Genomic DNA, 27,348 nt, shown 5'->3' with positions numbered 1-27,348 from the left:
CGTAGAATGGGGTTAGGGTCACGAATGTGTCACTAAACTGAGTGGGACTTGACCTGAACGTCCTTGAACATTTCGTTTTCGTTGTGCGGTATATGATAAGAAAAGCACCTGGCTTGGTTTCGTATGAGAGTTCTGATGACGAGAATACAGCTAAGGAGCCAGTTCCAAAGAAACGGTAATTTCAATTAGACTTGTTGCGATTTCTAGCTAAACAGGCTGATCCTGCAATCCAGGAAGTTACCCGCTCTCACCCCATCATTGGTTGTACCAGCACCCATCGATAATCCTGTCCTCCATCAAGGAAGAATCCGCACTGTACCCCATGTGGATGGCCAGTATGCAGCATACATATATGTACCCCTGATACTAGAGCCCACCAATCCGTTAAATTTACTTATCGAGGATGCTCTCAACTATACCAAACAAGTCGTACCGTCATCATATGAAATTGGGATCCAAGATTTGCGGGAAAATGTTTCTACACACCACACGCCAGGAACGGTCTTGCATCACCGAGAATTCCACATATCTTTGTCACGGCCGATATTTCTTCGGGCACACCAAAGAGATGAGCTAAAACGTGCTATCAAAACTATAGCCATGAACCATTCCCCGTGAGTGTCATCTCGTGCCCTTTCCTGTGATGCCATTGATAGGTTTCATGTTGCAGATTCGAGGCATCATTTGCGATGTTTACGGAGCTAACCAACGATGAACGCACAAGGACATTTCTTACAGCTGAAGTAGGCGCTGGCCATCAAGAGGTATGTTCCTGTGGATATGCAATACTGGACAGCATGCTCAGTCATAATACTCATAATACCATAGTTGAGAAGTATGTCCCAGGCGTTAACACCCGTCCTGAAAGCGATTCGACAAAAAGAATTTTACGTAGAACCTCGATTTCATGCTTCCATTGCCTGGGCTCTTCTTGCTTCGCCTTCTGCACCGGTATTCAACGATACCTCTTTGGAAGGTGTCGCGTCATCATCGAAGACCACGCCTCTTACCTCAGCGGAAAACAATTTATTGCGCGAACCGCAATTGGATCCCCAGCCTGAAGAGCTTGAGGACAAGATACTACCGAACGTTCAGTTTCCTAGAATTCCGCATTTCCCGGCTGACATGATTTCCTCGTTGAATTCAGTTTATGGGGCTCGCTTGTCGTCTGTAAATGTTGGCAGTTTCGATATCGATGAGATATGTGTAAGGATAGGTAAAAATGTCTTCAGGTGGAATCTGAAGGGCCGATCATAGCCTTCATTAAAGTCTCGTAACGCTTTGACTGTTCTAGCAGACACTGGATTAGATGATGTATGGAATGTATGAAAGAAGCTATAGTCTTCCTATGCGCAGCGCATCCCTAATACAGGATGGACGGTATGATGCTTACGATTCTGATATGTAAGCTACTAACGAAATTCATCATGGTAGTATTCAAGTGTGGACCGCCTCGGGTTTAGCCAAGTAAAGGTAGAGGCTATAACGGGAGCTTTAAACTTCTATCGACAGTCTGCATGTTTGTATGTTACCGTAGATTCAGAGTCATAACCAGCATAATATATAATGACTTACAACTCCCGTGTATCTTACATTCGATGTCGTCATCGAGGTGCTATGACTATAGCAACATTCCGTCCGCTCCCTGTCGCTTGATCAAAAAGATTAAACAGTTCTACGTCCATTTCCTCTTCGTTGCACTCAAATCCTGTATTTCCCGCTGTTGTCGCGTGGGTATGCCGAAGCTCTTCGCACAGCCAGTCGTATCGATCCAAAAGGATTAAGCTCTCCACAAGTGGGCCGAGTAAACATCGCAGCACATGAAGGACTTCTAACCGGCTTTCCATCTGCCTTCGATAGCGATCATCGGCCAATTTCTCACCATCAGGAAGTTCCGTCAGGCAGTTCTCAAAACTGACGCCCATTTTAATGCCAGCTTGGGTAAGAAAAGTACCCCAGTCCCGGTATGCAGCATTATTCAGCTTGCCTAGACGCCGGTTTTCCAATGTTTCTCCCGTTCCGGCTAGCTTATCTCGCCGCGCCTCCTCGTCGCTGGCAATATCTGGTTCGTGGTTAGAACCAGGCATGTGTACATTTCTCCGAACTACGGAAGTTTGAAGAAGCGGTTGTAACAGGGCGCGATAGACAACTTTTCGTATGGCAAGGCGGGCGGCATCAAGCGAGGAGGCAGTTCGCGCCCATTGTGAGGGAACTTGAGCGGCGAGATGAAGAGAGGCTAGAGAAAGTTTTTGGCCAGAAAAGGATCGTCGAAGACCTGTCGAGAGTGGGAAGTCTATGATACAAACGAATGATCATCAGCGCAAAGGTACGATAAGCGAAGCAATCACGATAGATACCTGCGGGCGACATCAAGTTGTAACAACATCCAACAACGACCAGGGCCTGCGATTTCCAAGTGGAGGGGTTGCTGTTAGCTCCGCCACGGTGATTTGACACGAAGGTACGCAAGATGTCTGGGGTCAATGAACCACAAGCGTGTAGGGCAACCAAGAGAACAGGGATAGCCTTGATGACCTCCGCTGGGCGGTCGCTTTCATTGACTGAAATGTCTCCAATCACGTTCCTAGCGCCAATTCCGGGCGCATCGGAGAGAAGCCAATCCTGGATAGACGCCTGGAGTGTCTGCGGAGTGATATGAACCGTCTTGTGTGAGATGACGCCTTCTTTGGGCAACAGATTATGATTCGTTCCCTGGAGTCTGGTCCACGGAGTCGGTGACGGCTCGAAGCAAGAGATCTGCAAATTCAAATCTTCAGCCGCATAGACGTTCGAGGCCCGGGTAACTTCGGCTTTCTGCTTTTTTCTTTGCTTTCTAGTGGCCGCTTTGTTTTTCCAGCGTTCTGCTCCAGATGTTTGGGTTTGATTTGAATCGAGAGCCAGTACATGAACGCCTATGTCCTGGAGTGCACGGGAGAGATAACCCTACGGAAAATTCGTGTTATCACTAAATCCCATCTCTCGGCGAGTAAAGGGACGGGAAATAAAACGTCAATGAACGGACTTGACCTGATCCGACGTCGACAGCATGTCGCAGTGAGTGTAGTCCCCTGCGATTTAAAAGCTGAGATATGAATGTACTCATGCGGGTAACCTCGTGGTCCTTTTTGGGGGACATGCCATAGGGATGATTGGCAGAAGGAGTCACTTCAGTATCTGAAGAAGTGTGACGCAACGCAGCGTGGAAGATAGCGGAGACAGAAAAATTAGAGACACGGGGTGTTAACGATAACAAGGGATCCCAGACTGACCCGGTAAAACCGACATGGGGGACAGATCGCGGTTTAATTGCAGGCATCGAATGCTATCAATTAGGGAAGCAAGTTCGTCAGGAATCTGGCCCTCTGGAAAAGTAAAATTTTTGAACTGAGTTTGGACTTCCTCCTACCCCAGAGTCAGCGTATTTCGTATGGGACGTGAGTGTATACTCACTTTAAGTGTATCGTTTCCCTCGCAGGAATGCAAGTCTGGCGATAGAGGGCGATCGCTTGCCGCTGTTCGATTGTAGTAGCGAACGAGAGTAAGCCACTTTGGATGGCGCAGTGAGCCATTGCCTTGGTCGATGCACGAAGCCCATTCCCACCACGAAGTCCACGATTGGGGAACCAGGAAGCCTGATGATACTAGATCATTAGGATGTGTGGACAAAAGCGAGGACGCTAGCGGAGTGGACAATATTTGGTGTATTTTCACGGTTTTTGAATCCATTATTCCAGAGATGCTGCAGAATACAAGTAATATCAGGACAACTGAAGTTGACTGAGCTGATTGTGCGAATGGATCAGTGAAAGGAGCGGCTCAAGTCCCGGCGCCGAGATGGCCGAACGGTTCCCACGGTAGCACTCGCATGCCTGGTCACGGTCAGTTCTTCGTCTCCGCGACCTCTGGTAAAAGGGCTTTCGTATTTCTTGGTTGTTGTATATATACTTGTTCTCATCGTTTACTTCTGCTGGACAGATATCTCATTCCCAATATGCATCATATCTACCACTACCTCGCCCTTGCTGGCGGTGCACTCTTCTTGTATTTTATTTCGCATTTCCTTCGTCTCATCATCAGGCTGCATCTCTCTCCTCTTCGATCCCTTCGTGGTCCCCCAGCTGCCTCTTTTCTCCTTGGAAACCTCAAAGCAATGCACGACCAGGCAAATAACAACATCATCGCTCGATGGGAGGCCATCTACGGCCCAGCTTTCGCTTACAAAGGTATCTTCGGTGGTTGTCGTTTAATCACCACAGATCCGCTCGCTATCTCTTACGTCTTGACGAATCACAAAAAGTATCCCAAGCCTGAGTTTATTCGTGAGAACTTGGCCTCCATGGGTGCAGGACAATACAGCGTACTCACAGTGGAAGGTGAAGACCACGACAGACAGGTAAGTTGCATCCATCATAGAGGTAGCCTAATTTCTCTTATACGTCTTGCAGAGAAAAATCCTGGTATGTAACGATCTCGCATCTATTTGATATCCTTTACACAAACGTTCTACGTGATATGTTCAAGTGTACTACTACTTGCTTGTATTTAGAGAGCTGTGTTCAGGGAGTGTCACTGTACCATCTCAACTTCAACATGCTAACTACTCTGCCTAAGTAATTTCTAATTCCTTTTCTGGCTCTTAGGCTCCGGCATTTACGACTTCTCAAATAAAATCACTGACCCCTATATTTTGGCAAAAGGCGTATGAGGTATGCATTGTGATATTCCTATTTCGCCCCATTCCGGTTATACCTGTGGTCTGAACTCATATTTCCGTCCCTCGCTATGCACGTTGTAGGTACGAGACGTGTGGATGAAGTCGATCCAAGAAGCTGATGCCGCCGAAGCTTCGCGCATCGATGTATGCGCGTGGCTTTCGAAAGCTGCTCTCGACGTCATCGGTCTTGCCGGTGAGTGCCCTGATGGCTTCCCGTCCGTATTATGCACACACCATCGACTCATTTACTCCGTAGGTTTTGGCTACTCTTTTGATGCCCTCGCGAAAGACGACAACGAACTGGCCAGTGCTTATAATGTCATCTTCACCACCAGCCAGAAATTTCGAACTGCAGCTATTTTGCAGCTATGGTTCCCGCTGCTTCGAATATTTGTAAGCACGTTCACTCATTCATCAACCTACACTAAGCGCCAGATTTCTATACTGACCCCATCTAGCGCCGTCATAATACATTAATGAAACACGCACATAGTATCCTCGACCGAATCGGACTGGAATTAGTCGAAGAACGGAAAAAAGAAGTGGCAGCTGAACTGGATAACGCCTCACGCCTTGACGGCAAGGCGAACTCGCAGGCTCCTTTCCCTGCTAACGTGAAAGCCCTCCCCCGCGATTTACTGAGCGTCCTCAGTGCGTTTCTTATCCACAATCAAACGGCCATCATTCATGATCTTCATTTTCTAGTTCGGTCAAATCTTGCGTCTACCCCGTCTGACCGCATGAATATATCTGAAGTTCTCTGTCAGATATCTACTTTCACTTTGGCTGGTCACGAGACAACCTCCTTCGCGCTTACTTGGTGTCTTTATGCACTGGCTCAATCCCCGGATTGTCAAAAAAAGTTGCGCGCGGAACTCCATACCATATCGCGCGGGTCCCCGTCATTTGATGAAGAGGTTGCTAACCTACGCTATCTGGACTGGGTCGTGCGAGAGACCCTGCGACTACATGCACCAGTGGTATGCACCATGAGGGTCGCAATGCAAGAAGATGAGATTCCTGTCCTCGCATCATTCACTGATAAGAGTGGGACATCGAGGTCATCCATCAAGGTTAACAAGCATGATCTCGTAGCACTGCCTATACAAACCGTCAACAAGAGCAGCGCCATATGGGGTGAAGATGCCCATGTCTTCAGGTGGATTTACCCTGTCCACCCTTCCGCTCATGTGACTGAATATCTCACGCCATTTAGGCCTGAACGCTGGGAGAAACCTCCCAAAGAGGCCAAGGCCATACAGGGCCTTTATTCCAATATACTCACTTTCCTCAGCGGGAGCCGGGGTTGCATAGGCTATAAGTTTGCTGTAACTGAGTGAGTACTTGTTTTGTATCTCCATCAAGCGAAGGCACGGATGTGAAAGATTAGCTTGTACAGTAATTGCCAATGTGTGGCTTTGCTATACCTTTTTAAACCTGACCAGGGTCGCATCTTTTCGACCGAGATCTTACCAAATGCTGATATTTTTGGCTCGCTAGGATCAAGATATTCCTATACGCGCTCCTCCACGACCTCGAATTCTCTATAGATCCCTCGATTATCATCGAGAAGACTTTCAAGTAAGCGTGCATATGGCATTTCCCGGACGTTTTCTTTCCATCTTGTCTTCTTAATTATGCGTAGGCCTAACTTCAGCTTCCGGCTCGTTCTTTCAGTCACGAGATCCCAGCCCTTAATTTTACCCTTTCCTTTTTTGCATGTGGTTCTTGTTCGTTTTGGCTGACGCATTTCTATTCTGCATATAGCGTGGTTGCCCGTCCCTCTGTGAAATCAGAACCAGATGCCGGGAACCAAATGCCTTTATCGATTTCTCTAGTTTCTGTCCTGCCTACTGATAGCTAATGGCACGATTGGTCGTCCCGCGTATCGCCTCTATCGTCCTCATTCACGTCACTCTTAACATGTTCATCACCCTTGATGCGCTCTCCTGTCTAGCTCCGCTCCATGTCCTCCATCCGAACCATCCCTGACAACCATCCTCGTCGGCCGCCTCCACAACACCATATAACTCGATCCGCGGAAATACACCTTTCGTTGTTTTCAAGGTTCAGGTGATACCTAGAGAGATGTTAGATATTTTCTCATCCCTTACAATATTATCTATAACTGGCGACCCGGTGACTGTACGAGTAAGTGCTAGTAGCTTTGATACCCGAACCCCGGTTTCTTTCTTTGTGTTATATTGACAACGGAGGGATATCGTTTGTCTATACATTTGTTCGAGGAATGTATTCAGTGTTTCCAGATCTGATGCCGCTTCCAATTCCAACAGGTTCCACACTGGGTTCCACGGTATATTGTGTGTACTCCGTTCAAGGCGTAGGTGGCTACATAGCCTTGTGCAAGGATTTACATCACGCTATAGATATATGAGCCGTAAGCATTCAATGGTTGCTGTCTGCTGCTGATGCGCATGATGATGATCAGCAGACATGTTCACGTTTATCAACCCCTCTCTTCCCATGCAGTAGTGAAAAGCATACTCAAAGGGGTCTCCCCCCAGAAATCAAAAACGGTTACTTCATTTGAGTCCATTCGTGATGGCAGTTTTGGTCCGCGTACGTACGTGGGGTGGCCTCAAGGCTACAATCACAAGGCAATGTACTTGGTAGCCATCACAACCTAGACCGAACCATTTATGGTATTTTCTTGGGCGTCTTTCTGCAAAGGCACCACCGGGAATGCCTTGATCCTAGAATCCGTAAGGCTTTGTACTGATGGGTTGGAAATCCAGTATCGGCGACTTTTTTTATCATCTTGCCGCCGCATCTTCAATTTATCTCCAGAAAAACTACCATCTTGTTCGAATCGTGGCTCTTTTGTGCTTTGTGCTGTGCGATGCGCAACGAGGCTCCATCGAGCTCCATCAATCGTCGCTTGATCACACGTACGAGCCCAATCCATATATTGCAAAGCTACTATGACCATATTGTCGTACGGAGCTCATCGTACTAGAAAAGTGATTTATTGTGTACAAAAAAAGGTGAAGAGTAACGTTATAGGGCACTAGACGTCGAGGGCCTCATGGGACCTTTTGATGTGATTTTTTTTCAGTGGAGACGCTCTTCCGCAATTCCCGTCTTGTTGTTTTTTCTTTCTCCCAGTCTCTCCCGCCCGCCACTCTCGTATGGCAGCTTGGCTGAGGAAGCCTAGATCGGGTAAAGCGTCTCTCAAAGGACAAAGCCGTGATGGCGAGAGTTGTCGAACCTGGGTCGAAGATGGGGCCACTCCTCCCCGGAAGCTCCGTTCTTGTGTCCTTATTTGAACCACTGCGGAAAGTGTATGTAAGGCTTTGCAAACTGCACCCGTTTCATTTACTCAGCCAGATGCTGATGGGATGAAACTCGTACCTCTCCACCAGACGCCCAAGGCTCAAGTTGACGTAATAAAAAGTGTGCAAAGCAAGACGGTCTATTAAGGTGATGTAGTAGTAGTATAAGTTATAAAGCATACGAGTGGCATCTGCAACAAGACATCGGTGATAGTAAATTACAAAACAGCGATAGCTAGCCCCAAGAAACGAGTGCAAGAAAGAAAGAAAAAGAAAGAACAATAGATAAAAAAAAGTCGTGATGGAGGTGATGTCGAGTTTCTCTAATTAGATGACCAAAAGAGATATGTAAAAGGAAAGTATCATTTTTGGGATCTAAGAAAAGAATAAAATTGGAAAGGAAGTGCGAGATGCATGGAAGCAACAAAGGTGCGATATATAGAAGCTCCCCACCTAGGAAGATCCGAAATTCCAGGCTTCGTGGTGCACATGCGGGGAGCATTATGTACCTGTGCTCCGTTGATGCATGTGCAACATAGGAGCTATGGGAGAAACTGCAGAAAAGTGTTGCCGAAGCCCGGCGATGAGGAAAGTCCTGGTCGACGAAACGGGAGCATCAATTTTTTTTGAACAAGCAACGAGGCCAAGGAGAGAAAACAGTCCCAAGAAGAATGCAGATGCAAAAAAAAGTCCAACAAGGTACAACAGCGACTGGGAGAGAGAGAGAGAGTTTAGGTAGGTATGATACTAATAATGTTACACACGGATCAGATGTTGCGGAGTTAACAATACCATCCGTGGTCGATATGGAAAGATAAAGAGCGGATTCACTGCGGGTTTGAGTACGAAGTGGACGATGGGGGATGCGATTGTCCCTCACTGTAATAACTGTGCGACTGCGATTCAGTCGAGTGACTAGGCAGACGTGAGGTACCTTGCGACGGGCTCGGAAGGAAATTGGAGGACATCGACGAGTGATGATGCTGAGAAGAATACAATGATGGCTGATGATGCTGCTGATGCTGTTGACCATGTATATTATGCGATGCAAATGGATTCGACGAAAGGGATGGTGGGGCAGACATCGGAACTCCGGAAGAGAGATACTGGGTAGACTGTGCCGTGCTTCCGGAATGATGGCCTTGCCCTGGAACATAGGACATTCCGAGCCTACTTTGGGAGTAATCCAGGCCGCCGGATGAACTGATGCCGCCACCGCCGCCGTAATGCTGTGAAGAGCGAGTTGAGGGGATACCTAGCAGATGGCGAGTAGAACCAAAGTCACTTGAAGAGTGATGATGGCCCTGAGAAGAGGGGATGGATTGCAGGGACATGGGATGGTAAAGTTGCAGACTGTCAGTGGGTATTGAAGCGCGGCGCGCGATGGGGTCAAGCATGCTCGGAACGGGACCTGCACGAGCAGAAGGCGGATATGGAGCAGAGGTCGTGGGACCAGACGCAGCCCTGTGCGCCGGAGCCAAAATTCTTCGGCGAGCCTAAAGGTCACATGTCAGCAAGACGAAATTGTCGGACAAACAACGGTAAAAATATACATTGATCATCCAGTTCGATACCTGGCTCATGCTCAGCCCAGTCGCATGGCACAGCTGTTTTTTCTCTTCTTCGCTTGGATACGGATGATCTGAATGGCGATGCAGCCAAGCCTTGAGGTAGTCCGTGGTCTCCTTGGGCAACTTGCCACGCTTGCGAGTGGGGCGCTCTACGAGTGTGGAGCTGGGAGCTTGAGGTGAGCGAGTGGATGCGGACGGTGTAGATGCGGGGATATGAGAGGTGGAGAGGGGACTTGAAGAAACAGGATAGGAAGAATTGCTGGGGGGCAAGACATAGTCCTGAGATGAGAAATTCCAGTCGTCTGATTTCATAGAAGAACCCTGATAGCCTCTGCGATCTTGTTGACCGGAGATGCGAGTTGCACTGCCAAACATCTGTTGCTGAGAAACGCTGAATGAAGAGTGACGAATATTATCGTCGTATTTTGTGGCAGGACCGGTAGACAATTGACCGGGTGTGGAACTTGGACGAATGATACCAGAAGGAGAGGCGCTCCAGGCGTCTTGATCGTTGTAAGCTACAGATACGGGGTGTGGACGGACGTCGGGTGTGAGGGGAGAGGTGTAGGAGGAGGACGTGAGATTGGAGCTGGAGGGAGTGGTATCTGAGGAAAGGGCTGTAGCGGGGTAGGGAGAGTGGTCAGGGAAAGAGTTTGGGAGGTGGAGGTGAGTGTCAGCGGTGAGCTTTGGACGATGAGAGCCTCTGTCAGCAGAAGTGTCTGGGGTATCTGAAGAAGGAAACTGGTAGGAGGCAAGACCAGATTGGTTGTGAGATCTGCGGAGACTGGAGGGGGGATAAGGTCTGTGGCGAGTATTTGAGGGGTCCGAATGGAGGCTTGGCAAGGAGGCGCGGCGTAGTTCGTGACGGAATGGGTCCTCGAATGTCGTAAAGATGGAAGGCAACTGTACCTTTGAGCTGTCAAGGGCGGTGTCGAGCGACGGTTTATTCTCGAGATGGGACGGAAAGTTCCAAGCGTCGGTAGGACGAGATCGCCTGGGCTGGGGAGAGCTGGAGGGAGACAAGGGACGTTTCTCGCCACGGGATGTAATGCTGCTGTCTGTGTCTGCTGCCGATGCGGTGGAAGTGGACATGCGGCGTGCAGAATAGTCAATGTCCACGTCTGAGGGGCTGGAGACGCGGTGGTCAGTGGTGGTTACTAGGGATGGGGGGGATACGTACAGGACGGCGGGGGATGCGGATGGGGATATGTCGTGAAAGACGAGAGGGTCGTACTTTGTATCTGGTCTGTGGGGGGGTGAGTGGGTGAGGAGGGGGAGGAGGAGGGGATGGCTTACAAGGCGTACTGGAGCTGAGCGACGTTGTAAGAGTTGAGGATGTTGTTGTCGGAGGGGTGCTTTTGCTCGATCATTTGAACGAAATTGAGGATGAGGGAGAGCGGGAGGGGGACTTTAAAGGGAGGGGGAGTCCGAGTCGGGAAAAGAGATCGCTGTGCAGAGGTAATTTGCTGTGGGAAGGTGAATACATTGCCGGTTCATTTGGGCGTCGCAGTCGACCACTCGGTAGCGAATAGCACATCCCCGTTTTGGACATCCATATATTTATTATTATATTTATTCGAGGCAAAACAGAAGCTGTGTCCTCAATTAATCACCCTCAGCAACCACACAGCTCCTCGGTCCCGCCCGATCCGACCTCTATGTCTAGATCGCACCAGATCTCAGCGCGACAAACACGGCCGTGTCACACGTCACAGTCACCTCCCCCTAATGGTCATATGAGCACCCCCAATCCGGTAATCCGAGTCCTGCTTTCTGCCAGGCACCCTTCTCTCCCTGCACGGTCCTTCCTTCCAACCGCTCCAATAGGCTACCGTCATCTCCCCGCCAAGACACGCACTGCCCAATCACCGTCCTCTCGTTTCTCTCCCAGCCCGGTCCGTCTACTCCCGCCCATAGCTCACCGCCCTCCTACTAACGCATCCCTACCGTGTCACTCCCCTCCTCTTCCCCTTAATCCCCTCCAACAAATCATTAGCCTTCGTCCGTTCCTTCTCCGACACTTCCACTCCGTCCAGCATTCGTATCCGGGGACAGCCACGCATAACAAGTCCTCGATATCCAAGCCGCCCCACGTATGCCTCGTCAGGCAGGTCCCTTCGAAACTTCGAGTCTAGCTCTTGCCAGCTGTACTCCCCTCTTCTCTCACCCCTCACAACACCCCCCCCTCCTCCTTTGTTCTCCGATGGCTGCAACGCCCCAGGCACATCTTTCACCAGGAGCGGCAAGTACCATCCGAGCGTGCATGGATTCATCCTACTCCTCTCGTTAGCCTCTCTCCGCCAAAATTACAACGCCCTTTGTCCCCAATACGTACCTGAAATCTAGCATTTCCACATCGGGCATCCGCTGAAGTATCCGCACCAGTCCCTTCGTCCCTTTCAGCCGAGATCCGATGATGGTCAACTTCTTCAATCTCGTCAACCCCTCCAATCCACCCGCCTCCTCCAGGAAGTTGTAATTCAGATTCAGCACCCGAAGATTCGGTGACAACCGTCCAAACTCGCGTGGTAGACTCGTCAGCCGACACGCCGCCACCTCCAGATATACCAGGTTGTAACAGGGCTCCTCAATAAACTCTCTTCTAAGTTTGTTGCCTAAGAACAATGTAATGCATCAAAACGGTTGGATCATTTCCTTCGACACACACTCCATCACAAGAATCTGTACCCAAATATAGACGTACCTGATAGATACAACCTTTTCACATCGCGAACACTGCGACTCGAGAGATGGCTGCAAATCGCCGCCCATCATCATGTCGTTGTCATCATCATCGTATCATCATCACGAACCAGGCACGTACAATGGACCCATTCCGTTAGCTAACGTCAACCCCTCTCAGTGCACTCAATTGACACTCACAAGTCACGACAACTCTGATTTCGCATGCTCAGGTTCTCCAGTTTAGCCAAGCGCTCCGCTCTTACGAGAGTCCCAAGCGAGTTGTTGTCCGCGTAAAGAGTGCGAAGATTTGGAAAGGGCGCTACGTTCAACCGCTGCAGTCGGTTTGCACTCACACGCAGTATACGCATCCTAGGCATCGAACCACCGGGATCAAGCTCTCCCAGTGAATTGTTATCTTCGTCAAAATCCTCGGTTAGTCAAAGTCTAGACACCTCCGACTATTTACGCACCAATATTCAAGGCAACTACCGCCGACAGGGACGTCAACCCTATTATGCTATTTAACCGGTTATGGCTCAGATTCAACATCTCTAGCCGCGACCTACAAACCAATGTCAAATCAGAGTTTATCCCCAAAGAAAGAAAAATAAGAAAAATTCCATTTCAGGCACTAGACTCACCAATAGCACTCCGAAAAATCGACCGCTTCAATTTTATTATGCTGTAGGCTTAGCTTCACTAAACCATCCAGTTTATGCAAACCGTCCAGACTTGAGAGCTTGTTGCCATCGGCCCGTAGTTCCCGCAAGTGTCTTAAACACTGCAGCTCTAAATAATTCAACCATTTTAGTCCACAGAACAAGGGTGATACCAAGTGAGACATACGGCTTAGGGAATCGATATCGTTATTGCTCACGTCCAGATTCTCAAGATTTAGGAGGTGGCTGAATGATGTGACTCCTGTTAGCCTGTTGGCACCACGAGGTCAGACACGCCCTCATCCGTGTGATTGATTATTCGGGAGAAAACGCACAAGTTGGAGGCGACAGAAAGTGTCCGGACTGTCCCGGGTACTCCGCTTAACCAAGATAGTTGATTGGAATTCCTGTCAGCAGATCAGTCAACTGGTTCAACATTGTCGCATCAGACCAGTAATGTCCGCGACATTTCACACGCCGCGACTTACAGCGTTAATGAATCCAACTTTGGCAAAAATTCCTTCAGCCGTGCCACACTTTCCAAGGTCCTCTTCGATAAGTCGATACAGTCCAACTCTTCCCAGTATGGCTCAAACGGCTGGATATCTGTGATCACCTGCACGAGGCGGTCACGCGCTAGGCCAAATGACCACTCGGTCAAAAACGTGGCGTTGCCTTTGGGGTCTGTCTGGTTTGCATGCTTGAATGACCTTGAGAATACCCTTCGAGAAGTTTGACCACTGAAGTCGGTTAGATCCTGAGAGGTTGGTCGTCTAACCTCGAGTGGTTGCAGTTCTTCCGTGGAAGGTCGACCGGAGCTGGCCGACTTCGTCGGCGAAGCATCGTCTTCTATTTCTCAAGGAATGCACCGGCTCAGTCCCCATGAAAAGGTCAATACGAAAAGACTTACCGGGATCCTGGAAATTTTGCATCATTTCCGCAATCCGCTTCGACCGTGCAGAAGGTACAAAGCTCGAGGTCTGGACATCAGGGCCGTCTGATAGGCTAGCTTGATCGTAAGCATCATTCCCATCCCTTCTGTGCAGACCTCGGATAGGGCCTTCTCGTTTGCCATCAGAAAAACTCACAGATCGACGATGACCCAGTCGTTGTGCCGGTGTTCTATACTTGCTAGGATCTTTCATGGCTGACATTGGGGTAACGCTTGTACTCTTTAGAGCAGACCGGGGTGGCACGGGAGTCATGACAGCCGAGGCCACTCGGGGTGCGGCGACAGGTGTGCCTGCGTTTGCGAATGAGTGAGCTGCCGTGCGAACCGATATTGATCGATTGACGTGTACTGGCTGAGCTTCCTCAACCACCTCCTCGTCCGAATCAAACGGCTCTTCTTGGTCTTGTTCGTCTGTAGTTTCTGTTACAATCTCGTCATCGTCGTCAGAGTCTGTTTCTGAGTCGGTATCTTGATTTGCTTCATCCAAGTCGGAAACGGGGATGCCCGCGATGGATGGGCCATCGAACGAGAAAGACATCAACTCAGCTTCCTCTTCATCGCCTCCTTCGATATGCTCCTCTAAGTCTTCGATATGGCTGGTTTCTAACTCGACCTGTGAACATGCTGCTGGTCCCCCTGAATCATCTTCCCTCAGACTTTCTATGTCCCTGAAAGGATCTTCGCTCTCAGCGTTACTGTCTGTCCCAAGAGTTTGATCTCTCTTATCATCTTCCACGGCCTCTGTGACCTCGCGTCCCGTGGTTTTTACCCACTTCATCAGAGTCCTGTCATACACCATTTTACCCACTCTTTCGGGCAAAGCGGGAACATCAGAGGGAGCTATGCGTGTTATCTGCACTGGTCCAGAGTGCTTCACAAAAGAAGGGACACTGCTCGCTGTGACGGTTGTACCAGAAGCCGTACTCGAAGAAACAAATCGGTTGAGGTCTTCATTCGGACCCGATCGAATGGAAGAAGAGGGGTAAGAGGGTGATATGTGTCTCTGGGGCGCAAGGGGCACTGGCTCGGGGAATGGGCTCACTCTGATTTGAGGTATATCTGTAGGTAGTGGATCAGCAACAGAGTCGGAGGCATCACGATCCACAATGGACCAAGGAACGTCGATTGACATATTGGACATATCGCGAGCCAGACCATCGTTGGCTGCATCAGCTGTACTGGGACCGCGAGCATTTTTCCTTGGACTTGCTTTTGATCGGGGAGAAGGAGGCATTCGATTTGATGCGCTTCGCTGTCGATGTCGCACGTAATGAGTCCGACTTGCTTGATCATCAAACATATTGGATGAGCGTGAGTGGTGGGTGCTTGGAGAAGATGAGTGAGCTGTCGATCTATCGCCTGTATGGGGCAAATGAGATGCATCTGTTTCGCCAGAAAAAAGTCGTTTATGTCCTTTCATGTCATTTCTAATTTGCTGCATAAGATCAGCAGCTTGTTGTCGGTATGCAAGAGATGAATAAGTAGATTCCCGCTTGGTATTCGAAGATTCCGATGAGACTCTACTTTTGTGATCAGGTATGCCCAGAAATGAGGGGCGAACATTCTGACCTAAAGGAAGATATAAGCTGGTCAATCAGAAGACATGTTAGCCCCTACCTGTTTGTGTGCGTCTTGATACATCATCGCCGTCCACTGCTTCCGCCGCAGGTGACTGAGAACTCGCAACCGTGGAGATAGTCGAGAAATCACGAGCCTGTTTGATTTGTTGCATAAGAGAACGCGATTCCCCGATGTAATCTTTCCTGAGTGTTTTAGGCCGCGCAATAGTAGCACCGTCGCCATCGCCTTCACCGTAAAAATCACTACGTGGACTTAGTTTGACACGCTTTATACTGCGTATACGTGAAACATCTGATGCAGTGGCTTCAGAGACCCTCGACAAACCACGGCCTCCAAAGCTGGATGATGATCCATTGGCTTCGCCACTGCCACCTGAAGGAGTATTTACCGCGATAGAATCAACCATAGCAGAGAGGTGGTCGCGAGTAAACGTGTCATATTGTAGTTGAAAAAGACGCAGACGAGGATCGGTCATAGGGGGGTTGGCAGCACTGTATGTGGGTCCAGGAGTGCTCTCAGCCAGGGGAAACGCAGCGTGAGGGGGTGTCTGACGAGGAACAGTAAATGTAAACCGGCATTCCATGCTTGATCTCTGGTCAGATAGCCCCGAAGGAGTCAAAGAGTTCACAGTCCCTGGGCTTGTCAAGCTGTCTTTCTGAAGTCCACCATCAACTTCTGTCTGACTATCCTCCTCTGGCATATGTGCTTGAGACAACCGAGAAGGTACAGAAGGAGCGGCGGTGAGACTTGATGGTAGATTGGTTGGTCGTGCATTCGGTGGTGAGGGAGGCTCAAACATTCTTTCTAGCGCAAGGGGACTGAAGAAGTCTTTTATACCTTTTGGGTTGTTTCTGCCAGGTGTTTTGGGCAAGAATGGGACGGCAGGCATGTCCTGCCTAATCAGAAATGTTCCACCGACTTCAGAGCCTGTAGGAGAGTCTTCGATAGGACTCGTTACCTGGACTAGGCCAGGTAAAGGTGCTGTAAGTGATATGGAACGAGTACCCAGTGATGAATTTCCAGCTTCGTCGTCTTCGTCGTCATCCTCGATCCACTCTTCATCTAGATCATCCGTCTGCCATGCTGGACGTGATGATGGGATGGTGCTGGTCATCGTCGAGCTCGATGGCCGCTAGGCGTTGCGAAAGGAAAGAAGCGTGTGGTTCAGCACTACAGCAGTTTTGGCGGCGCGTTTGCATAACACGTGATCTCTATGTGTTGGTTGTTGGTCCAAATAAACCACTATTTGGCCATGTTTGGCGAAATGATCATCGCTTCTCGCTTGCTGGTACTTTATGCATTCAGTATGACTGACACTTGCGCTAATGACGAACGAGCTCGAAGCATATCATGAAGTCACTGTTCACTGCTAATTATGATATTGAAGTACACAATGAAAGGCTACTGTAGTGATGAGTATGTGACGGAATGAGAATGAGAATATGCGGAACAAGACGTGAAAAATGCAAATTGTGGGGCGGGCAATGAAATAGTCCAATGCATGCTGTGTGCTCTAGTTTTTTAGTGTTTGAGTGATGGTGTTTCAAGATGCTAAAGTCCAATGAAAAAAAAATCGATACTTCGAGATAGACGATGCTGAAGAACGATCACATATATTAGATGTATGACACAGAATAACAAGTTGCCTTACCATTCGCAAAATCACCATCGATAGAATGCTCTTGAATATGGGAGCTTTTGGTGAGCGGTGGTAAATCAACCTGCCAAACAATACTTTTCGTCCTCCACCCCACCCAACAAGAACCTATCGAATCTATAGACGCTTGACTCAATGTCCATGCAAGAGTATTGCTCCGCGTCTCGATCATCGTTGGAGATGATAGAAAGTGCTGGCGGCGAAATATAACCAGCGCGGTAGGGTATCAAGGGATGAACATGAGACTGCGCTGAAGAGGTCGACGTATGCTTAAGACGCCTGTTGACAACAGTAGGGTGCTGCGATTTCTTTCCAGACGAGAGACGCGAGGAAACGGCATGAGAGAAAGTAGTTGCAGGGTATTTTTGGGACTGAGTGCGACCATAAACATTCGGAGAGCCGTTGGAAGGCGGCAACATCGTAGTAGGCGATAAGTTTTTGTCTCTGCCAACAGCAGTATTATTTTGTGGAAGAGTTGGGAATTGGTACATGAATGGCTCATAGGAGGAACGAGAATCAGAGCGAATCGAGTACCACTGGGTAGGAAGTTCGTCATGGGAATTATGAAGTGTGTTGGGAGTAAGATGTTGATAAGTAAGAGGTGATTCTCTGGAGGGAGACTCGGGAGACATTGGAAAAATGAGGTCCGGGGACGGCGGACATTTAAGAGGTGAAGGTATAGGTGGACGAACAAGTTTTCCCCGTTTAGGGATTTCAATAGGCCTTGAAGGTGTATAGTGTGCTGAAAGGGGAACGGAGGTGAGCTGAGTAGTTGTTAGAGATGTAGATATGGCCATTTTTCAGAGATAGCCCAAGGAAAAAGAAAAACAGAGAAAGTATTGTTCCAGTAAATTCACCAGTCGTTTGTTGGGTGTAGTGGTCACGAAGCAAAAAATATTCCGCTGTGCTGATCACCTAGTTAAGCTGTGGCCCTAGCGACATATGATGCAATCAACACTGATGAACAAAAAGACGTCTCGGAGAAATTACTTTTGTGAGTTTCAGAGAGGCTCTGTCACCGCCGTAACTCGGAGCAGAATCCGACCACGGTGATCAGTGTCAGATGAAGACGACTGCTCCTCCTTTCGTCCATCCGCTAAATTGAATTCATTGAATCATTTACAAGGTCAAGGAACACACCGTGCGTATTTCCCTGCAATCACCGCTCTCACTAGTATTCTGCCAACTGACACGCACAGGATACGTCCGAAAGTAGCAGGGCGTCCAAAATACTGACAATTTATACTTTTCTGCTGTTTGATGCACTAGGGAAAGGCGTGGCTGTATATGAGACGACGACAGCGCAAACTTCAGAGGGAGAAAAATAAGAGTCCAAATGACTCCGAGTTGCTCCAAGTGCATGGTCAGAAGAACCCTCGTACAGGGCTTTTATATCCAGTGAAGGTGCCACCCAGCTTACTAAGCAGAATTTAATATACTTTTTGTGACTCGCAGAGAGTCGAACTAGTTTCAAAGCGTCCATGTAATTATGTTAGTAACTGAATCCTCGCTTCCATTCAGAAACCATCAGTGTAAAGCTAAACATATATACGCCATACTACATGAAGATTGTTCAAGGTCATCAAGGTGTCATAAAAATGACTATCGAGTCACTATTGGAAAATATACCTTAAGCTGGTGGTAATAATTATAAGTGCCAAGTACAAGTAAGTAACCATATTTTCGCAATCATGCGTCACAATAACGAGGCCGATCAACAGTACTTTTCGCTCGTCAGACGTATCACATTCATGGATGTCTTCTTAATCGGTCCCCTACTTGGTCGGTTTGGAACCAGCACCATCAAGATTTTGACCCTCAGCCATTTTTCTGTCACCTCCAGTGTCGACCGCCTGTCTCCTCTCTTCCATGTCCCAGGACACCATCATATGTCCTCCAAGCTTCGTTTTTGTGTAAGCTTGGGGGATAAATGTGATAAAACGGAAGTAGTATCGCCTGGGGCTGTCAATGCGCGGGTCGCCTAATCGCAAAAACACGAAGTAGATGAATCTCTCCAGTATGCTGGAACATACACATAACCTAAATACTAACATACATAATCTTGGGCAGTGAATACCCAGTGATGCCACTCCTCTTAGAGTGCAGCTAGCTAAGCCGAGGCGCAGGTGACGGAATCCAGGCCAAGTCTTGGCTATGGATAACAGTATGCTATCACCAATATCGAATGCACCAAGTCAGGCTTTTGAGATGGTTGTGTAGTGGAAGGAAAGCAACGGTCGAAAGGCAATCGCAGTCATGACGTCGTCAGGCCGATTACTCGTATTTCTGCGAGCCCCCATCGTCTGTCATAGTAATATCATTGTCATTTAACAACTGCAGCGCGAAACATCAATATATATCGCCTCCCGTCAAACTACATGGGAAAGTGATCCAAGGATCGTAGTGGGGGCCCTTCCATTGTACCGTAGCAGTACCGTCGTTGCATAGTAATATGCATCCATGCGTCGAGTACCTGAGGAGTGCCTTAGCGATTCCCATAACACTGCGGTAATAATGGGTCATAATATCAATGCCATACAGAGTACAACGGTTTCCTTGTGGGAGGGTGTTATTGATAGACCTTCTCACGTACGCGCGCCATGTGAATGTATGCAGAAATGGATGTTTCCCGCCTTGAAAGCTGCTGAAAGGCTTGAAAGACCAGAGTGCCAGTAATATATAACAAAATTTATCCAAGCTCGGTCAAACAAACCATCATCGCTGAGTTCCAATTAGTTAGTTCGACAGCAGAGCCGCGGAGAATGCTTCAACTGAGTTGACATGAGATTTAAGACGAGTATTTGATGGACGGTAAACATATTATTTCAGTGTGGCCGAAAACCTGAGCCTCACATACATCATCGACCATTCACCTCTCCCGTCCTTGCAATCTACTTCACACATCTGCACAACTTCGTTTATAATTTCCTCGGCTTCTTTGTCGTTGAATATTTTCAAAAAGGAATTCCTTGCAAACAAATGAAGCCAACCGTGTAAGCCTCCAGCGGAGAGTGGAGTAAGTCTAGGGTGCAAGGATATATGATCCACATGAAAACCAGAAGACTGTAACAGCTATCAAGGCGAATTGGGCGATAAGAAAATGGGATAGTACTGGACAAGTAGACACGACGTACATTTTCATAGTCATGAATTGACGGGAAATACCAAGGATCCAGAGTTTCAGAAGCATATCCACGTCGTTTCACAGCGTGGTTCAAAGCCATCCTTGGGCCTCCACGTGATGGGAAATTAGCACATCTGGATGTAGTGTCATTGGCATAGGAAGGTAATCATACTCACCTACACAGTTCATATAACCCCCCATTTCGCAGACAAATCTCCCTCCTTCCTTAAGGACACGTTTCACACCTTCTAGGACACCCTTTGGATCGCGTTTGCACCAATGAAGGGCTGCGTTACTGAACACCGCATCGAACGTATTATTTTCGAACAAAGAAACTGGGGTCTGAAGGTTTTGAATATCAGACACGAATGCGGCCTCGAGGCCGTTTGCTTTAGCTCCTGTAATCTGATGGAATTTAGTGACAACTCGGTAAATACGTGCATGATCCAGCTTACCATGCTTTCACTGGCGTCCACTCCGACTACGAAACCCTCAGCGCCTACGATATCCTTTATCTGAAGAGTCAGCTCTCCCGTTCCGCAGCCAAAATCTATGATGCGTTCTCCAGGTTGAGCATTCAGAGCAGCTAGAACTGGAGCAGTGTAACTAGCAGAATAGACAAAAGAGGCGGTGTGGTTGTATTGAGACGCAGACCAGCCTGAGGAGTCGGGCTTCTGGTCGACATCGCGTTCAGTTTGTTCTGTTAACATTGGAAGCAGTTTACAAGTCTGTGGCAGATCAGCCCCACTTAGATTGTAATGAGAAGGATAAATCATTGTCTTTATAGCGCTGGAGTATCTGTTTTCAGGGGCCTCAAAGATAACGATGTCGGCCGGCCGAACCATAGAAATTTCGGACTAGGAGACAATATGTCAAATGCCTCCGTACATCTTGCTCAATACCCGTCGCAAAGGTGGAATCCCCGGTCAGTGGACATGCTGATATAGTTCCGTCCTCGGCCGAGTACTTGGGATTCCGCACTTCGGCCGATAAATGTTGGTACAGTACTCGTATCAGAGAATAGCTAATGATGAAGTAATAAGTACGATCAAGTGTGGAATATATAGTTTGTTACACTCACGCACTGTGTTAGCTATCTGGTGCATTAGCCTCGAAGTATTCCAAGTTCGTCTTCATACCGATCCGCCTCAGTTGTGACCTGCAGGATATTCCGCCCTTCGTTGGCGTGGAGAATGAACATATCGAATGCGGCAGCACTGCAAAGACGTTATCTGGGGCTTGAACTGGTCGGCGAAGCTGAGCCGCCTGGCGAAACAACGATTAAGAAGATTGAAATGGCAGACTCTGATATCACGGCAGAGCCCACCACTGCACATCCAAGCAGTGGCGCACGTCCATTATTCGAGGGGAGAAATCGCAAAAAAGAAGGATTTAAATGTCATTACTGGCAAGCTAGTGGTGCAATATTTCAAGTTGCTACAAACACGCACTCAGAGTCAGGCTGCTGCAGTGAGAGAAAAAGTAAAGCTGCAAAGACTTGCTCCGGGAGCGGCCCGAGTAAGAGCTTATACGGATAATTGGACCCGGTGTCCGTCCGAAGTGCTGCTTCGGGAAATTCCTGACCTTTCCTACTTCGAGCCAGTTACTATGATATCCTCAAGCTTGACAAAGTGACGACGAATGGGATCAGACTCAGACATACATTATTATTGCAGATCTTTCCGTGTGCCTAAGACCTCCAGAATCCTTCTTGTATATCCACTTGGTCAGTCCTATATTTTCAGTTGACTTTATAGGAATACCGAAATGGCTGAAGACCCAGCCAGTGGGATGAGCAAGCTCAGGGCGCCCTTTCCTCGTCCGCCTACTGGTCTTATTACGACCCTTCACCAGCTTGCCCACCTCCCTTTGTATTTGTTCTTGACCTCAATCATAGATTTTTCTTGTTTTTGTGTCCAATGCTTCCCATGCGTTTCCCGGACAGACGTGTAGCTTCCCAGTAGCGTTGCATGCTATCAAGTTCTGCCTCGGACCCATTACTTGCAGTTCCATACATACCAGTGACCCTTACCCAAGGTAAATGCACACATTTAGCTCATCATTTGATCTACTGTGACTGCGAAGTTTATCCTCAACATATGGCGGGCCGCCCGGATATCAAGGCAGCGCTGGAGTCTCAGGAAAAGCCTTCTCTTTCACAGAACTGGCCGTAGTATTCAATACCATGCGTATAGACGGTAGCATGATACTCACGCTATCGACCTGACTGGATACATCGCACTGCACCTTGGCTCCAGTATAAAGGTCGACCACCATGGTCCGGACAAATTGCCAAAATACCAACTCATAGGTGAAGAAATGTATCTGGGAACTGTCATCTTACTCGTGTCGCTCGCCACGAGCGCTTTCGCTGCCACTACTTGCAATGTCCTCGATTATGGAGGCGTTGCGGACAACTCTACCGATATCGCACCTGCTATAACGTCCGCATACAATGACTGCGTTGCTGGTGCGACGACCTCTGACGCGACAGACACTGTGCTTTTGGTTCCATCTGGGACCTATGCTTTGGTCACTGCTGTGACGCTCACGAATGTCGCAGACTTCAGTATCGAGATTAACGGTGACTTGAATCTGATATTTAATGCCTCGCTGTCCGGTACTTTGTTCTCTTTCGATGATTGCAACAACAGTGAGTCTCGCATACATCACTCATTATAGTGCTGACATCCGCTCTCCAAGTTGTTTGGCAGGGTACTGGTACTATTTATGGACACGGGGACCTTTGGCGCCCTGATGAAAAGTAAGTCTCCTCCTTTTCTCAAGATGGTCTGCTGTTGCGACTCCAGTCTCATGGCGTGTACTATACCATCAGCCTGGGTACATATGTAAAGCATATTCTTCCTTCTTTCTCGTCTCAGTCGAATGATGCTCCATTCGTCAGCCGAATCGACCACGCCTTGTCCGGTTTCAAACATGCAACAATATCGACATGAGTGGTGTAACTCTCAACAATTCCCCGATGTAAGTATCACAATTCTAATTGATGGTCAAGTGTCAATTATCTTTGTGCCAGGTTCCATGTCACGATAATCGGAGATAATAACGTGGCACACGACATGCAAGTGGGTGACATTCTGCCTTGAAGCTATGTAGCGTGCTGATCTTGAGATGACTTGCTGTCAAGATTATCGCAGACCATATTGGCGAGACGGACGGCTTCGACATGTCTGGAAATAATAACTATGTCCACGACGTTTCGGTTGAAAACGGGGACGAGTGTGTGACGGTTAAGGCACCTACTAATGGTTTCGTAGGAGAGAATATACAGTGCTTCTACTCTGCAGGTATGCCAAGTGCATTCACTCATCTATGAGCGGTCCCCAGTCTGACTTTATGCATCAGGATGCAACATAGGCTCGTTTGGTAACGATGCCACTGGCATCTCGTCAGCATCTTTGTCCGTAGCTTTGTATTAGAGCTAACTATGCATTGGCAGTGTGCAGAATGTCTATTATAAGAACGTCACACAGCAAAATGGGGATGGTGGCATCGTTCTGAAATCTTATCCCACCGCGTCTGGACTGGTGACAAATGCAACTTATGTCGAGTAAGCACTTGTGATGTTCTCTCCCCTGCCAGAATCCTAACAATTTGAATCTGCAGCTTTACCTTTGTCCGTGTCTCTTTTTTTCTTTCTGGCCTTGCTTTTTGCTTTGTTAGACTGACGCATACCCTAGACCAACATCGCTTATCCGCTCCAGGTACGCTGTGTGTTTTCAATATCTGCATATCTTATACGGGAGCCATTCGCAGGTCGATTCCTTCTGGTGCCCCAATGAAGCCTGTCCCGCGACCACAGGGAACATCACGTGGACGGATATCACGTTTGAAAACATCTCCGGGACGGGCGACAACAGCACACGTCCCACCATCATGATTGATTGCATCGCGGGCTACGAGTAAGTGATCCTCCCGCCTGTCACCGTCAAGTCAAGTTTACTTACGGAGTTTGCATGAATCTCCAGATGCACCGGCATGACTTTTGAGGTGAGTCTCTCACGGGGGGAGGGGCCTGTCACAGACGGAATTTAGCTAAGCTGTTTGATGCTAACAGAACGTGGATCTTGGCAAAGAAGGTGGGGCGACGGTAGAAATTGAGGTAACTAATGCCTGCGGTACAGGCTTGAGTCAGCTCTCTGCCTGCTGATAATACCTGGTATGTATAATACGGCAATCCACATGGGCCGACCCCCTATTGTTAAAATTTACATATTTGTTCCTTGAATCGCGGTCAAATGACCGTCTGTGCAATGCACAGTAAAATGCACAGACTTGCAAAATAGAAAAAGCTTTGATGAAGTTTACACAATCGAGATTGCCGGTGACCTTGATCTCAGAGAGAATCGCCATACAGAGCCTTTACGCTAACCGCTTCAAGTAAGATTACAATGCAGCCTAGCCGTATACGTATTTATGTACATTGTGTAAACGTGCTATTGACCCGGCAGAATCAATGTATAAGTACAAATTCTTTCTTCATACAACGGTGGGTGCAGCCTGAGTAGAGGAGTCGGGCTGTGCCTCTGAACCAGCTGCACTAGGTGCTGCGCCCTCCGCATCGGCGGGGACAGGAGTAGATTTTTCTTCTGGGGTCTCCTCTGATTTAGGCTTTGGGGCACTGGGCTGTTGAGCCTTGTGCTCATCGGCGATACGACGGGCCTCCTCGTGGATATCAAGGACCTGCTTCGAGGTGGTGGTGTAGAATGAGAAGACCTTCTGACCAAACGGTGAAGACAGGGCCTTTGAGTAGTACTGAAAAATATGCCATCAGTCCGACTGAGTTGCTATATGCGTCACATTCAGTATCACCTCGTGAGCTGATTTGGTGTAACCTTTCTGCTCGTCGATGGTCTTCGCCCTTGTGGTGGCACCTTGGAGGGTGGATTGTACTTTTCCTGAAATGGTCTGATCGGGACCCAGGGCACGTTTTCCAACTGATGTGTCGAGTCCTTGCATGTAACTCAGGAAACGTTTAGAAATTCCTTGATTGTCTAAATGAAGAGCGGTGAATATATATCAAGCTAATTTAGAAATGCGATTGACATACTGTCAAGCTCGATGGCACGCTGTAAGATGTGATCGGACAGCTTGTATCCTTTTGCGATATACTCGGCGGCAACTGGAAGAGAATAAGATGAGGGGGGAGATGTGTGAGTAGTGGAAGACGCACTGCCTGCTCTGGGCTTGTCTGATTGTTCGATATGCGCGCCGGGGTGGTGCTCTTCGTTATCGTGATGATCTGGGTGAACCGAGGTGGAGGTCACATGCAGAGTTGCATCATCGAGGTGTCCGCCGTTGAGCTGTATGGTTGTGAGATTAGGCACGAGGATACATGTCAGATAAATGAACGGGGGCGAGTTGTACCATTAATGCTGTGTGTGCAGCCGAGGGCTTCTCGAAGTGAATGGCAACAGATTTAGAGGATGCATCGGATTCTTTGTGGTCGATGGATTTGATGCTACAGGATGAAGTGTCAATTGGACGAGAAGATGTCAGACGAGTATCTGTGCACCGACTTTCCGCAGAAGCTTGATAGGATGGATGAGATGTGAATATAGAATATGAAAGAGGGAAGGGTACCTGAAGAAGTCGTGGAGGTGGGTTTCTGTAGTGGAGGGGGAGATGCCGGATACCTGTGAAGAGATGAGGGGTGGGGAGGGGAGGGGGAATGAAAGGACGTACGTTGACTGTGTATTGGGACATTGTGGATGTGGATGGAGGGACGATGAGAGAGAGGTTGGGAGAGGTCGCGATGACATCAGAGGGAACCGGGCCGAGGAGCAGTGCAGTGATCGATAAAGCTCTATCACAGCCACTCGACCTAGTACTATTGATCATATGGCTTATTCAGCACATTTCCCTTTGGCGAGTATGGTGGGCAAAGCTGATGCTCGTCGTCCACTCTCTCCATGTCTTCCTCCTTCTCTCCCCATAACAGCATCCTCCCCCCTCCCTTCACCCCGCAGCACACCCCCCATGCCGCAGACTTCTGGATCCCCCAGGTCACTCCAGACGGCCAGGTCTCTCTCCTCTTTATCTTTGTCTGACAACAGCTGACACCGCCCTCCAGATCTACTATGCGAACACCCAGACCGGCGAGCTATCGCGTGACTTACCGAAAGACGCGGATGAGGACATGGCTGGCCTGACTGCCTTTCCCTCCAGTTCCCGCACTGGCGCTACTTCGGCCCTCGGTCTCACTTCTCCCTCTGATCCTTTCCGTATTCCTTTTGGCGCCCATAAGCCGCATCAATACCCGGTCTCCGTACTTGCTGACCGTCATCCCCCATCGCCGACACCCAACAATGGCAGTGCTCACGGTAGTCTCACAGCACCACTCCACTCCTCCCCGTTTCTCCTCCACGATCTACCCCAAGGTCGTGCCCGTGCTCAAACTGACTCTTCTCCCAGCCCTTCCTATCGACCTGACAACCGTGTACCCGGTCTTCCTTTCGACTCGCTGACGACACCCTTACGACATCGAAGCAACACCACTGCCGATCGTCATCCTCACCACTTCTCTCCCGATCATCCACGAATGCCTTACAATGTCTCCCATTCTCGACCTCGACATCCCATTCCTACCCAGAAGAAGGAGCTCTCCATCTCTATACCTCACAACAACACATCCGCCACCCAATCTCGTCCACGCCTCGTCCCTTCCCTTGGTGACCTCCAACAAGTCCAGGAGCATGGAGATGAGGAGCAGCATTTCCAGTCAGAACAGTCTTCTCGCAACCTCCAGCATGCATTGGCTCCTTCCTCACCCGAACTCGTCTCAGAACTATTGAATCATGCTCGTCAGTCTATTGTTACCATAATGGCGTGTTTCAGGGAACTTGGAGTTCCGCGAGAGTCTGCAGAAGAGCAAAGGGTCGACATCCTTATTGAAGCTGCCATAGCCGCCATACGCGACCTGCTTTATGTTTCTGGCCCATCCCTTGGTCATATACCCCGTAATCTATCAAGGGACAGCAGAGGTCGAAGACACACCACCACAGCTGCACACACATTGCTAGTCCCTGCTCAGCGCAGGGCCATTGCAACACTGTCCAAATTCATACTATCTGCAAGAGCAATTCTGAACG

At 48.7% G+C, this 27,348-nt stretch overlaps 10 protein-coding genes across 10 annotated transcripts; 3 read left to right on the top strand and 7 right to left on the bottom strand.

Annotated features, from left to right (window-relative positions):
• Window positions 1–39: 39 nt before the first annotated feature.
• SERLADRAFT_469918 (uncharacterized protein) lies at window positions 40–1,579 on the top strand (the record flags this gene model as incomplete). The annotated part of the gene is made up of 4 exons (XM_007319402.1): window positions 40–175; window positions 234–614; window positions 671–764; window positions 829–1,579. The coding sequence occupies 4 exons, from the start codon at window positions 93–95 to the stop codon at window positions 1,255–1,257; spliced, it is 987 nt and encodes a 328-aa protein (XP_007319464.1).
• Window positions 1,580–1,582: 3 nt separating this feature from the next.
• SERLADRAFT_416077 (uncharacterized protein) lies at window positions 1,583–3,660 on the bottom strand (the record flags this gene model as incomplete). Its single annotated transcript, XM_007319401.1, has 5 exons — window positions 1,583–2,293; window positions 2,358–2,943; window positions 3,023–3,174; window positions 3,270–3,402; window positions 3,451–3,660. 4 exons carry the CDS (start codon window positions 3,283–3,285, stop codon window positions 1,605–1,607), a joined length of 1,443 nt encoding a protein of 480 aa, XP_007319463.1.
• A 235-nt stretch (window positions 3,661–3,895) lies between these two features.
• SERLADRAFT_469910 (uncharacterized protein) lies at window positions 3,896–7,089 on the top strand (the record flags this gene model as incomplete). The annotated part of the gene is made up of 11 exons (XM_007319400.1): window positions 3,896–4,393; window positions 4,446–4,457; window positions 4,641–4,706; window positions 4,796–4,907; window positions 4,971–5,107; window positions 5,173–5,365; window positions 5,420–5,873; window positions 5,931–6,050; window positions 6,215–6,295; window positions 6,482–6,865; window positions 7,009–7,089. The coding sequence occupies 10 exons, from the start codon at window positions 3,992–3,994 to the stop codon at window positions 6,576–6,578; spliced, it is 1,674 nt and encodes a 557-aa protein (XP_007319462.1).
• A 1,036-nt stretch (window positions 7,090–8,125) lies between these two features.
• Window positions 8,126–10,948, bottom strand: SERLADRAFT_450026 (uncharacterized protein; the record flags this gene model as incomplete). The annotated part of the gene is made up of 3 exons (XM_007319399.1): window positions 8,126–9,503; window positions 9,561–10,707; window positions 10,875–10,948. 3 exons carry the CDS (start codon window positions 10,946–10,948, stop codon window positions 8,835–8,837), a joined length of 1,890 nt encoding a protein of 629 aa, XP_007319461.1.
• A 162-nt stretch (window positions 10,949–11,110) lies between these two features.
• Window positions 11,111–16,569, bottom strand: SERLADRAFT_450025 (uncharacterized protein; the record flags this gene model as incomplete). Its single annotated transcript, XM_007319398.1, has 12 exons — window positions 11,111–11,852; window positions 11,914–12,193; window positions 12,283–12,332; window positions 12,462–12,678; window positions 12,734–12,825; window positions 12,905–13,052; window positions 13,110–13,192; window positions 13,258–13,329; window positions 13,411–13,771; window positions 13,833–15,392; window positions 15,492–16,088; window positions 16,140–16,569. 12 exons carry the CDS (start codon window positions 16,567–16,569, stop codon window positions 11,522–11,524), a joined length of 4,221 nt encoding a protein of 1,406 aa, XP_007319460.1.
• A 983-nt stretch (window positions 16,570–17,552) lies between these two features.
• SERLADRAFT_391994 (uncharacterized protein) lies at window positions 17,553–17,763 on the bottom strand (the record flags this gene model as incomplete). The annotated part of the gene is made up of 1 exon (XM_007319397.1): window positions 17,553–17,763. A coding segment is annotated over one exon (173 nt), but the record flags the coding sequence as incomplete, so codon positions are not given.
• Window positions 17,764–18,891: 1,128 nt separating this feature from the next.
• On the bottom strand, window positions 18,892–19,441 carry SERLADRAFT_469905 (uncharacterized protein; the record flags this gene model as incomplete). The annotated part of the gene is made up of 2 exons (XM_007319396.1): window positions 18,892–19,124; window positions 19,365–19,441. Coding segments are annotated over 2 exons (279 nt in total), but the record flags the coding sequence as incomplete, so codon positions are not given.
• Window positions 19,442–19,796: 355 nt separating this feature from the next.
• On the bottom strand, window positions 19,797–20,996 carry SERLADRAFT_469903 (uncharacterized protein; the record flags this gene model as incomplete). Its single annotated transcript, XM_007319395.1, has 4 exons — window positions 19,797–20,184; window positions 20,247–20,344; window positions 20,413–20,641; window positions 20,692–20,996. 4 exons carry the CDS (start codon window positions 20,944–20,946, stop codon window positions 19,933–19,935), a joined length of 834 nt encoding a protein of 277 aa, XP_007319457.1.
• Window positions 20,997–21,918: 922 nt separating this feature from the next.
• Window positions 21,919–24,439, top strand: SERLADRAFT_416073 (glycoside hydrolase family 28 protein; the record flags this gene model as incomplete). Its single annotated transcript, XM_007319394.1, has 14 exons — window positions 21,919–21,962; window positions 22,024–22,889; window positions 22,919–23,000; window positions 23,047–23,077; window positions 23,142–23,221; window positions 23,274–23,322; window positions 23,385–23,544; window positions 23,603–23,645; window positions 23,697–23,807; window positions 23,864–23,873; window positions 23,938–23,961; window positions 24,014–24,159; window positions 24,226–24,247; window positions 24,315–24,439. 13 exons carry the CDS (start codon window positions 22,556–22,558, stop codon window positions 24,405–24,407), a joined length of 1,185 nt encoding a protein of 394 aa, XP_007319456.1.
• A 183-nt stretch (window positions 24,440–24,622) lies between these two features.
• SERLADRAFT_391985 (uncharacterized protein) lies at window positions 24,623–26,187 on the bottom strand (the record flags this gene model as incomplete). The annotated part of the gene is made up of 8 exons (XM_007319393.1): window positions 24,623–25,012; window positions 25,070–25,251; window positions 25,308–25,379; window positions 25,431–25,560; window positions 25,625–25,718; window positions 25,777–25,788; window positions 25,841–25,893; window positions 25,943–26,187. The coding sequence occupies 8 exons, from the start codon at window positions 25,961–25,963 to the stop codon at window positions 24,737–24,739; spliced, it is 840 nt and encodes a 279-aa protein (XP_007319455.1).
• Window positions 26,188–27,348: the final 1,161 nt, after the last annotated feature.

This window comes from Serpula lacrymans (assembly GCF_000218685.1).
Source record: "Serpula lacrymans var. lacrymans S7.9 unplaced genomic scaffold SERLAscaffold_8, whole genome shotgun sequence".
Lineage (NCBI taxonomy): Eukaryota > Fungi > Basidiomycota > Agaricomycetes > Boletales > Serpulaceae > Serpula > Serpula lacrymans.
This window is presented reverse-complemented; position numbering and strand designations above follow the sequence as displayed.